The following is a 12,269-nucleotide window of genomic DNA, read 5'->3' on the forward strand; positions in this document are numbered from 1 at the left end:
GTTTTAGAGCTGCGCATGTCCAGCGTTCATTCGTGATACGAAATTAAATTATTGTTTACATATGTGTTTGTTTTTTTTTTCTCGTACATATGTTCGGTTTTTGTTGCTAGAGATGATATTGAACGATCGTCCGTGACGACACACGATAGTTTCGATAGTAATAGATAAAATATTGGCCAGGACATGCAAATACCAGTATATCGTTATTAATGTAGCAAACTATTTTATATTATAAATAATTTTTAAACACGACTTTGCTACACTGTGCTTAAGGACTGCTTGGCAACAATATGCTCCTACAACGAATCACAAACATAAAATATAAAACCAGTTTCACAGTTTATTTGTTGTTGTTGCTTGTCAAACAAAATGCAGCGCTGCCACCTGCAAGCAGCAGCGTTGACGTCTACGCTATTGCACAGTAGTAAGAGCAATAATGAAAATGATAAAAGCTGCATAAATATTATTTTCTAAATTTAATCTTATATTTAATAAATAAATACATTTAGTTGCAAAGTTCATAATAGGCTCAAATTCTTATCTTAAGCTGAAATCACATGAATATATGTAAGTTGGTACCACTGTGCGTCGCCGCCAACGCAGCAACAGGAAATCATCAGAGAAATATTTGTGCTCATGCATACATTGAAGGGCGTTTCACAGTGATAAGTAAAAGTAAACGCCTATTAAATGATAGTCCGTACCAATTACCATCTTAAATTGCTGCCCATTACATTTATATACACCCACTTTTCACAGCTAAATAAACAAAAACAGCATGAAAAGTTTCATGCCAGATGCTGTTGCATGTTCGCTAATTTCATTAAACACAAAATGCAATTAATAATTTTTCTTAATACAAATTTTCTTAAAACTTGCAAGCACAAGTGAAAGTAAATAAAAGCCAGCACATGTTTAGTTAGTTAATTAGGTGTTTTTTTTTTTTATTTCGGTCCACGGCATTTGCATAGAAAGTAAAAATGCATTACATGCCAAATAGTTGATAGAAACTAACATGATTGATAAAAAAAATAACGATAACTACTGCAGCATTTCAAATTGCCAATCCACTATATTTAACTGGGGTTTGAAGCGCTTCAAGGGAGCTGAAAATACAGAAATGAAAAGAATAAGTATGAAAAGCAATTAAAAGTTACATGATAGTAAAATTCAGTAGACTATTTAGTTTAGTTGATGATTTTAAAAGCAAGATAGACTCTAGTCTATTATTCTAACTGCTAAACTAAATTAATCTTAAATGCCAAATGCTACGCACTTATTAAAGCATAACGCTGCTCCTTGCGCAATGCCAAAAAGTCAATATTGGGTCCGGTCAAATGCTGGGCAGTGCCGCCCATTAATTCTGGAATCCAAATCTCATCCAGCGCATCCTGCAATTGGGTAACAATGCTTTGATATAGACGCTGCAACTGCGACGCGCGCTCATCCTCTGTATGGAGTTGGAGCAATGCTTTGCATGTGTCACGCACTAGCTGCTGCTGGGACGGCTGCATCAGCTTCGTGACATGATTGTGCAGCGCATCGATGAGCGCAATGTCTTCAAAGGGGTTGCCTGGCTTCAGGCTAAGCAGTTTGCGTTCGTGCTTGCGGCGATTTTTGCTCGAGCGAAATGTTTTGCTGCAATAGAAAGTGAAAATTAAATGCAACGAGCGTGCAACGTGCCACATACCCTGAGCCACGTGAGCTTTGGCTGCCACTGTAGCGCGATGAGCGCATGCTGCTTGTATCGGAAAGCAAATCCAGCTCATCAATGTCATCACCAACGACGTCCATATCATTTGCTGTCGCCGGGCGTTTACGTATATCCAGCAGTCGCTGCTTGTAATTCACAAATAGTCGCCGATCCGCTTGCAGCGTATTCTCCAATATCTCTACATAGTCAAGCAGTGCGGGCTGCACATAGTTTGCTGCGCAAAAAAGAATAAATTGATTTTAGTGGCTAATGATACTTAAGACATGTACGCACCCATTATATCTGTGGCACCCTGCGCCTCCAGCCTGCATGCCTCGTGTATGGCACGCCCAAAGAGTCGTCCTTCTAGCAGCAGCTGTAGCGGCTGCTCACTGTCCGACGGCGCAAACTGTTTGACCAGCTCATAAGCTTCCAGATGTCGCTGCTGTTGCTGCAGCGGCGCTACCAACGAATTGGCCACCTGCTCAAGTGATTCTTCGCCCGCACGCTGCGCCAGCAGCAGCACGCGTTGACAGTCGAGGGTGTGGCGTGCGCTTAGCAGTGCTTGCTGCAATTGTCCGCCACGTTCATACATAATGCTAGCCGCCTCCAGCTGTGCGTTGGCACGCAAATGATCTGCATAGGCCACGCAGACACGTTGATGAAACTCTGTTTGCTGCTGATAGCAGGTCAGGGCCTTGCGGTAGAGCTGATGCTGCTTAATGAAATCCATGGCCAGCTCGTAATGCTGCTCGCCGCAGGCAGCCAAGTGCTCCACGGCGTGCTCATAGCGCTTCAGCTGCTCATCAATTTTGAAGTAACGATATGGTGTGGGCAGCGCCTTCAATTCATTCAGCCGCAGCAGAAACTCTTTGGGATCCTTTTGAGACTTTTGTGCCACAAACAGCACCAGCGCAAAGTCATAGGTGCCCAGCGCTATGTCGTACAGCTCATTGACATCCACCAAGTAGAGCAAATACTTAAACAGCTGCTCTGCCTCATCTGGCGAACATTTGTATTTCCGCCAGATTAACAATAGCGCTTGCTCCAGCTGGCCCAGCTTGACATGGCACATTATTAGGGACTCCTTGTAGCCCTTCAATGGCTTCAGAATTTGACAGAATAGTCTACAAATGATGGTCACTTTACGCTCCACACTATATTCTGGCGGATATTGGAGCTCCTTGGGCTCATAGTTGCTTGAATACATGCCCAGTGCAAAGTCCTCATTCTGCAGCTCGCTGATGAACAAACATAACTGTGTGTTTTTAACGGACTCGACGAATCTTGCAGAGTTCTGAAGAAATTCCGACAGGTTGTGATCACAAATAATGTTCATATTAATGCGATGCTTGCGCATCAGATCAATATATGAAATCATTTTGCCCTCTACATGATGGTTTATCATAAATTTGATAGTAGCCAGCACTAGGACGCGCGGCGATATGACCTCCAGATTGCCACGCGGCAGCTGCAGCACCAAACGTTCATTGCCCGCATGCGCCACCAGCTTGCCACCGCGTTCTATGTTGCGTGTATCAACTTCACGACCATCGCGCATATGCACAAAGTGCAAAGTGTTCAGTCGCGTATAAACCAAATATTCGCCTGCGAAGCAGTAAGACGTCACACCCTCGGCATCGAAGTGGACATCATTGCCACGTATGTGCAAGCAGCGCTGCGCCCGAAAGCCCACAATTGTAGCAGCTGAGAAGAAAATGTTGCATTAGAGCAGCTGCAGCATATAAAAATTTCAAATTTACCTGGACGTATTTCATTAAAATCGTCAATGCTCGTATGCAATTCACGATACAAGTACAATTCAATGCGATCCGCTGGCTGCGGCAGCTGTGTAAAGCAGCGCGTTGGCTGCAGCTTCTTGGCTTCAAAGTCTATGGCCAGCTCATAGATCTGCCCACTGTTGCTGGTGTGCACATAGCAGGTATTGAATTTGGCATGATCTGTGTCCACAGTTAGCGCATTGACGGTGCCATTAATGCGCAGCGAGCTTAACAAACTATAGCTGCGTATTGTATTGAAGGACGCTTCGATGAGCAGCACACGTGTGTGCTGAGCGACAACCTGCGTGGCCAGAAAGTAGTGCCCGCGACATTTTGTCAGCTGCGCCAGCTGCAGCTGTGACTGCAGCATCTGCTCGTCGGGCAGCAACTGCACCTTCTGCTCATTATGTTTAATGGCATGCAGCACACGCTCACTGTCAAGCGCAAAGACCATAAACGAGTATATGTTTACATGATTGATGCAGTTTTCCAGCTCTATGACTTTCTGCGACATGGGCGGTGGTACAACTGCTTTGGAAAAGTCTGTCACTAGCAAGCGCTTGCCATCAATGACATAGACACTGCTGCTGTGCATCTGGCAATCAACTGCAAAGTTCCAGCGATAGGTATAATGCTTGCCGCTCTCCAGCAGCACATGCAGCGTATGTTGTTCACCGAGACGATTGTCCCAGTGGCATAAAGCCAACGGATCGCTGCGCTTAAAGCTGAGTAACTGCTTCAGATACCAATGGTAGTTGCCTATGGTGTAGAGATAAATGTGCTGCTGCTCGTCCGCTGTGCTGGTCTGCACCGCCAATATATCTGAGTCCGCACTCCAGTGTAGCTGCTGCACTGGCTCTGCTTGTAAATCAAATGGCAGCTGAAACTCACGATGATGCAGGCCATTCTTTTCAAACAATGCCACTGTTGATTTGTTGTCTGCGTGCTGTTGCGGCATAGCTATCCAGTTGCCACTGGGACGCCAAGCCAGCGCCGGCTGCAGTCCATTCCATTTCTCCGCCGTATGCTGCAGCTTGCCCTCGCAGTCATAAACGCTAAAGGTGCGTCCCACCTGCACGGCCACATAGCTAACAGCAAACAAGGCGCCATCACCGCGCCAAGAAATGCATATGTCCTAAAAGAATCAGAGTCAAGCATTTAGTTACACACTTAAATCGTAGCCTGAGATTTACCTGTGGCAAACTCTCCACATCTGTGGGCGGTTTGAATGCGGCAGACTGCTTGGCTGCCTGCTTGCCAGCTGTGCCATGGAATTGTGTTTCCTTTTTGCCCCAGCCCACATTAACGAACTGTTGATCGTTGGCCAGACCCTCATCTAGCGGTTGTTCGCCCAACAATTCGTAGTTACACGTCATTACCACCACATTTTTTGTTTTGGTAACAAATGCTACCACCTCCTGGTTGGGTGACCAGGCCATGCACTCAATGCCCACATCGCAAAAGGTGCCCTCACTGCTGGCTAATGTGTCGGGATTTATGTGCATTACCTCGCCTGCAGCAGTGGCCACACACAACACATTTTCCAGCTGTAGGAATTCGGCGCCTACTATGTCCGGCAATTCCACAACTGTCTTAACATCTTCGACTTCATCCCCCTCTCCAACACTGTTTATGGCATACACTTTATCCTCAGAGATTGCATACACCACATCCAAATCAGGTTGTAGCAACAGTTGCCTGGCATTCTTGACACCTGTTTTCTGCTCCTTGCAATATTGTAGCTTAAGATTGCGCATCGTTTATATTAAACGTGCTAAGCAACGTGCGCGTATGATTGTTGTTAATTTTTAACAGTAAATGTTAACTTGCTGCCTTCTTTAGTTATTACTCCAACCACGTTAGGGCTTAATCTACCAGTGTGACCGTTGAATGCAAAAAATATCATACGTATATCGATAGATCGATAAGCTAACAACAATCCTAAAGATGGCTGCTTTATTTTTCACGGAATTTTTGTTGCTGTAAAATTCGAGTGTTTGTAGCGTTAACTTATTGTTGTGTGCATACGTGTAACTACTGCTATAAATATAATATAGATTGGCTAATTAATGAAATAAAAGCTGGCTTAAACAAATGTGTGCCAGTTAGCCACAAAAAAAGTGTAGAAAATTCCACAAAAAAAAACCAGCAGCAGTTTAACCCCACAACTACAAGCATACCTACATACATACATATGTATTTATGTATAAAAAACGACAGTGTATTGCGTGTGTGTAAGTGTGTGTGAGTGTGTGTGCTTGTGCAAATGTTTATAAATAATTTATAATAAACGAAATCAAAATGTGCATGTGTTTGATGGCTGCTTGTCGTCCGCAGCAGCAGCAGCAACAATAACATTAGCGCAGCAGCATCAGTGGAGCAGCATTGTAGGCGTCGTGGAATGCCAGACAGCCTCAGTCGACGTCGCCGAATAGGAAACAGGTAAGGTGTAAAATGTAATGCAAATATGTGTGTTGTATATATGAATGTATGTGTGCGTGCATTGCATGTGTCTGTTATAGATTGCGACAGTTTTGTTGTTGTTTGAACGCAAAAGGACTGCCCAACGCCCTTTTTACGCGTCGTGCTGTCTGCCTGCCTGCGGAAGAGTATGTAGTACATACGTATATGTGTGTGTGTTGGTGAAAGTGACGAAAGCTTGCCGAAAAAGGATATAAGCCAAACTGAATGACAAGCAATACGTCTCTGCAAAAGTAATTTTATTTAATACTTGAGCTCTTTGCTGTTCTATGCACTGCTTGCGTGCTTTTGGGGCGCGCCTTTGCCTTGAGCTTCTGTGCGTGTGTGTGTGTGTGTGTGTGTTTCATTATTAACTGTTTGGACTATTGCGTAAAGTTTTTGCGCTGATGTCAACACAACTGTAAAGAAAAATTTGCAAAACATCGACGCTCGACTTTCATTGATACAAACACACAAACAACAAAGATTTAGTTTAAAAATTCAAAACAAGCTTTTGTGCGTTGTGTTGTCTGAGGTCAAACTATAGAATTGTATATGCAAGCTTTCGAGAAATCTTTTGTGCATAAGTATCTATGTAATACACACTTTAACATTTATGTATATTAAATAAGGCTACAAAAAAAAAAACATCATAACAAAAACGATAGCAAAAACAAGCGGGCGCCAAAAGCAACAACAACAATGAACTACGCATTTTTGTTCAACAACAACAAGAGCAGCAGCAAAACAAAAACACGTTTTACAACTCTGCGCTCCAATGGCGCGCAATTTTGTTGTTGTTCCCTTTTAGGCAAACAAGGCTCCACACACACCGACAGACGCACACACATGCAAATCGAGCGGCATCTCCATGAATGACCAAATTCAACAAACAACAACAACAGCTAGCAACAATATTAATTAACGGCAATAACCGAAGCGTATCGCAATTCGTAGTTGTGCATTTCCGTCGTAGTATGCGTGTGTGGTGTGTGTGTGTCGCTTCTCGTTTCGCTCTCGCGAAGTAAAACAAAAACAAAAACATTGCTCATGTGCTGACGTCACGACGCACACACGTTAGAGTCCAAAAAGCTTTTTGTGCCTGTATTTGTATAATTGCACTACATGTGTGTGGGCGTAGTCTGTTTGTGTGTGTGTGTAAGAGAGTTTCCATTCTAAAGTTCATCACTTCTGTGAACTTTGCCCGTTTGCATTGATCGATAAGTATCTGCAGTTTGCATTTTATTGCTTTTGTTTCTTCTGATTGTGAGTTATAATAATAATATTACTTGTATGTAATCTGTAACTCTTAATTAAGCTGCACTAATTTGCTCATCAGCAATGCTATAAAGATAATGTTAGTTTTAATAAACTAGAGCAATTTATAGAGCTCATAATAATAATAACTCAGTTAATTATAATTATTAGATACACGTGTATCTCAATTACCTAACTTTCAATATGTTTATTGCTATTATTGATAACAAAATATTGCAAAAAAATAATTCTTTGCGCAGAATTTCTCTGACCTAAGCTCACTCGATTCGCATTTTGTTTATTTATGCGCAGATATTTGTACGCACATTTATTTTTAGCATTCATGGAAGGCTCTGTTTTAGAATTACACATTGTTGTTGTTGTTCGCATTCCTTAAGCTACATGCTAAAAATACAGATGACGTCAGTGTTATCTCCATCAAGTGCACTTCTGTTGGCTGTGAGCAAATTTAAGTGAACTCTGCCAGCTTGCAAAATACAGTACAATCTCGATAGTGTAAACAGTAAGTTCTCTTCAAATGTTTGTGTGTGTTTCTTCAACATTTATTAATATTGTGTTAACTATTTCATTTTGGTTGTATTGATATTCGAATGAATTCAGTTGACAGAGTGTATTTTTAAGTCAGCTGCGTTCTACTTCAGTCAAATGAGATGTGCAAACTTTGCAAAAGATAAACAAAAAAATGCGCACAAAATTATACGGAAATCTAATTAGAACTAATGCACAAAGCAGATGGTAAATTCACATAAATGAAGCAAATAAAATAAGACATACTGATGCGGTTTGATTCACTTCAAGTATTTAAGTGCTTGTATTTATTAATTATACTTAAACTTTTGTGAAATATAGCAGACAAACTGTGCCAGCAACAAATACGGTAAAGGCAACAACAAAACTTGAAACATCCAAATACGTGTAAATGTACAAAATTGAGCAATGTATTTATCCATTAGCAGTTAGTAATGCTTTGGCAATTAATTTAAAGCTAAAGCAGAGCATGTGTTACAGTTGCTCTTGAAATTAAATAAAAACTACTAAGAGACTAAGAGATTTTAAGAGAAACAGCGAGAGAGCGAGAGAGAGAGAGTGATGCAGTCTATTAACTGCACGCATAAAGCTTGACTTGAGACGCTTACACACGCCCGCTTGCGTGCTCTCACTCTCTTTTTTCTTTGGCAAAGCTTGCAGCTTGCTTCATCACCTGTTGAGCTTAAGAGTAAAGTTTAGTTTGAAATGTGCATGCAAGACGTTCGGTTCGGTACGGTTCGTTGAGCTTTTAAATAAAAACCACGCGCCGCGCGTGATAAAAACATATAATAATAATCAATTGCAAATTGCTATGATTTATGCAATGCATAAATAACAAAAACACTTATTATTTGTTAAGAGTGTGTGTGTGTCAATCAGCTGTTTAATGCAAATTAGCATAAAAAGCAAAGAAAGAAAAATATTTGCAAAGCTGTGTAAGCCGTCAGTGGTATTTATTTTGATAAATTGTACGAATGATGGCGAAACGTGATTATAATGATGATATATATAATTTCTGCTATTTTCTGTGAACTTGAAGCTTCAAGCTGTTATTTAGTTTTGATGGCGCAATGACCTTTATCTACATCTAAATTATAGGTTTTGGGTGAATTCATTGATTAGCTAACGATTTTATTTAATTTTTAGCGCATAGAAGTGAAATCAATAGTACAAAAGTTATATAAATTTAGACGATAGCAGCTTAGATGTAAGAAGATTTAAAATATTTGTAAGTTATACAAGGGCGCAAATATTTAAATTTAGTTATACTGCCGTACATTTAGTTTTGCTGGCAATTTAACAATATTACACAAATTGCGCTTGTAATTGATTTATACGCTTATTTTTGGCGACGTGCTGGCATGCAAAAAATAAAAACAAGATTTGCCAACAAAATGCGCGCAGACTTCAAAGTTACCAAAAAAAAAAAAGCAAAAAGGCTAAGAAAAAAGCAAAACGATTTGCAATTTTCCAGCGCATTAGTCATCGCGCTTAGTTTTATTTATTTTGTGGGCGCCTGGAAACTGTAACTAGTTTTTATCTCTCTCTCTCTCTTTTTCTTTTACTGCGTCGCGTCGCGAATTTAATCCACGCCATCATCCTGATGAGAGCTTTGGCCAAAAGCCAAGTGAAAGTGGACAGCAACAAATTTCAAGCTCCAGACAAGTGAAATAATTTTTTATAGTTGTATTTTTTATGCATGCAACTAACACTTTGCCATTCACATTCACCGCACACACACACAGCGACGTTTAGAAAACAAATTGAAGCTCAAAAACCCAAACAAACCCAACAAATAACCAAACGTATCTTCAAACTGTTAATTGTTAATAGACAAACACAACAAGCCAATGGCGCATTTCATTTTTCAATTGCACATGCGCTGCATATTATTGCATTTTTAATTTTTCTTCTTTGCCTTGGCTCTTTCTCTTTTCACACGTTTTTTTATTAATACACTATAGAAAAAAATAGAAGAGGGTAGCTTGAAGTTGAGACTAAAGATGTAATCAAGTCTCTAATGTAAACACAAAATTTAAATGGCATATTAAATGAATATAAAGATTTGAGATATGAAAAATTATAAGTGATATATTGGAATGATAAAGGCTTTATTTATATATTTCAGCTTTCAGCGCATAGTCTGGCATGTTTGCTTATCGTAGCTAATTTTCACTTGATTTTCGCTTTTTTGTTTTATGCATATGTAACATATTAATTAATGTTAAATGCCGCGACGTCGACGTCTTGTAGTTTTTTTGTTTTTAATCATGGTACGCCCTAAAGTCCAACAAAAAATGGCAACTTTCACTATACGCGCGTTGAAATATAAAAAACCTGCAATAAATATACACGCATACCAACATATGTATGCATGTATGTGTGTCTGTTTATATATTTTCATGCATATTTGGCAACAGGTAACGCTAGCTAGTTACCAAAAAAAACTACAAGTTTTTATATATAAATAAATTGTATCTGAGGATATCCGCCGCTCTCTGCTGCACGCATTTGTTTTTCTTACTTTTTGCCCCCCCTTTGTTTTGCTCTTTATTGTTTTTTATAGTCTTATTGTTTTAAATTATTACTCAAGTTTAGGGTTTTGGTAGATTTTTCGTCTCTTTTGTGTAGCTTTATTTTGTTTTCGCTTTTCACAAAACTTATAACTTGTTGTGTCACTTGTTATTGTTGTTTTTAATATTATGCGCTTTTCTGACTGTTACCTTTGCTCCATTTTTGAATTAGTCAACAGCAATTTTTAGGAGTTTCGATAAGCAATCGCTTTCCACGTGCTCAAATGCCTAATTAACATAAATAATTAAGTTCAACGAGCTGGGCTTGTGTTCTTTGCTTGTTTGAAGAGAGCGCAAGAAAAGTTGTGCTCTTAGTTTCATTTGAATTTTTTATGTTCGTCTGTATGAGCAACGAAAACTCAGAAACTAGAAGAGCTAGCGCAATCAAAGTTTGTATGTAAGTTCTGCTATTTTTTGCGCTATATATAGTGTATATAGAAGTTGCTTAGGTGCAGTTACTCTTCTTTAAATTCAACTAGAAGTCAACACTGTACTCTTGTTAATTGTTATCTCTATTAATCCCATGTGTTGTTGAAAGCTCAACGCGCATGTCTTAATTGTTTTAAAGTAAAGTTGCTGCTGCTTCTTCTTTACTTATTAACAACATTATCTGCGCATTGTCTGCATATCTTTCGTATCTACACGCATTTCACCTGCTTTCCCATAAGACGTGCATTCGATTTGTTGTTGTTGTTGTTGTTTTAAAACCTGCCTTGAATAAAATATATAACAACAATGACGCTCCCGTTACACTAACAATAAGAATTGTAACAATAGCTCAACGCTCCCACGCCCAAAAAAATATTTGCACAAATTGTTTTTCTTTCATGCCTACATACATATAAACCTATATATGTTTATATTGTATATACTTAACCACATTTGCCAGTTAATGCCAATTCAATTGACGCAAACTTAATTCGTGTTTTCCCAACCCAGAAAAAAAAAAATACAACTAAAAAGTTTTTGACTTGAATCGTTATTGTTAATACAGTTAACATGACAAATTTAAGGCCCAAAACTAAAATCACACACAGCAGACCAATTATTTTTTTTTCTTTTATTGCTTTTTGCCTCTCCCTCGATCCAAATATGGAGCACACACTTCTCGCCATCGACGGCGACATTAAGGCAATGTCTGCTTTTTATATTTTTCTCATTTTCTCTGCAAAAATTTTTAATCTTTTTTTTTCTGCTGCTGCTGCCGCTGCTCTGCTCTTCTATTATCATTAAATGCAGTGTGGCTTTTGTTACTTTGTTGCTATTGATTTTTTTCTGATTCCTTTTCTTTGCTTTTTTTTGCTGCTGTCGCGACCGAATCGAAAAAAAAAGCAAACTTTAATTAGTATTATTACAAACGAAAACAATTTTTCCAGTGCTCATTGTGCGCTGAGGCATTAGCCTCAATTTAAACACAAAGTTCAGCATAGCAAGGCAGAAAAAATAGTGTAAAAGCTTGACTAAGAGCACTATTGTTCTGAAATTTTAAATTAGGGTGCCTGAGAGTTTGAGAAAGAGTTGGGAGTACATCACTAGATTGGTTCAAATGGATGTTCGCACTATATATAGATAGATAGATAGATAGATGGATATATATATGGATAGATAGATAGATAGATATATAACATGGATAGATATATAGATAGATAGATATATAGATAGATAGATATATAGATAGATAGATATATAGATAGATATATAATAGGAGTAAGACAGTTATTTACATGAACTAAAGCTGCGAACTTGTTCGTATTTGATTTGTTTCGTATTTACGTAATTGTTTAAAAAAGGTTTTTATATTGAAATTTAATTAAAAAGAGGGTAATAATTATAGAAAAACATATCTGAAGCATATATTATGAATACATTTAAACTGAAGACACAAGTTAAATTCAATTTAATTAAAAGCTCATGCGCCATCAAAAACTAAACCAGCAGCTCTTAAAATAAAATGAT

The 12,269-nt window shown here is 39.0% G+C and overlaps 1 protein-coding gene across 1 annotated transcript; it reads right to left on the reverse strand.

Annotated features, from left to right (window-relative positions):
* Positions 1-947: 947 nt before the first annotated feature.
* Positions 948-5,300, reverse strand: LOC108604550 (putative elongator complex protein 1). The gene is made up of 6 exons (XM_017994077.1): positions 4,668-5,300; positions 3,457-4,609; positions 1,988-3,400; positions 1,691-1,928; positions 1,277-1,638; positions 948-1,106 (listed from the first exon to the last, which is right to left on the reverse strand). Exons 1-6 carry the CDS (start codon positions 5,229-5,231, stop codon positions 1,042-1,044), a joined length of 3,795 nt encoding a protein of 1,264 aa, XP_017849566.1. The 5' UTR covers positions 5,232-5,300; the 3' UTR covers positions 948-1,041.
* Positions 5,301-12,269: the final 6,969 nt, after the last annotated feature.

Source organism: Drosophila busckii, chromosome 3R, assembly GCF_011750605.1.
Source record: "Drosophila busckii strain San Diego stock center, stock number 13000-0081.31 chromosome 3R, ASM1175060v1, whole genome shotgun sequence".
Lineage (NCBI taxonomy): Eukaryota > Metazoa > Arthropoda > Insecta > Diptera > Drosophilidae > Drosophila > Drosophila busckii.

Excerpts from the sequence above, each read along its gene's own strand:
- LOC108604550 (XM_017994077.1), bottom strand. The coding sequence starts at position 5,231 with ATGCGCAATCTTAAGCTACAATATTGCAAGGAGCAGAAAACAGGTGTC. Across the intron at positions 3,401-3,456 it reads TTTTAATGAAATACGTCCAG|CTGCTACAATTGTGGGCTTT; the intron begins GTAAATTTGAAA and ends TTTTCTTCTCAG. Across the intron at positions 1,929-1,987 it reads GGGTGCCACAGATATAATGG|CAAACTATGTGCAGCCCGCA; the intron begins GTGCGTACATGT and ends TTTTTTGCGCAG.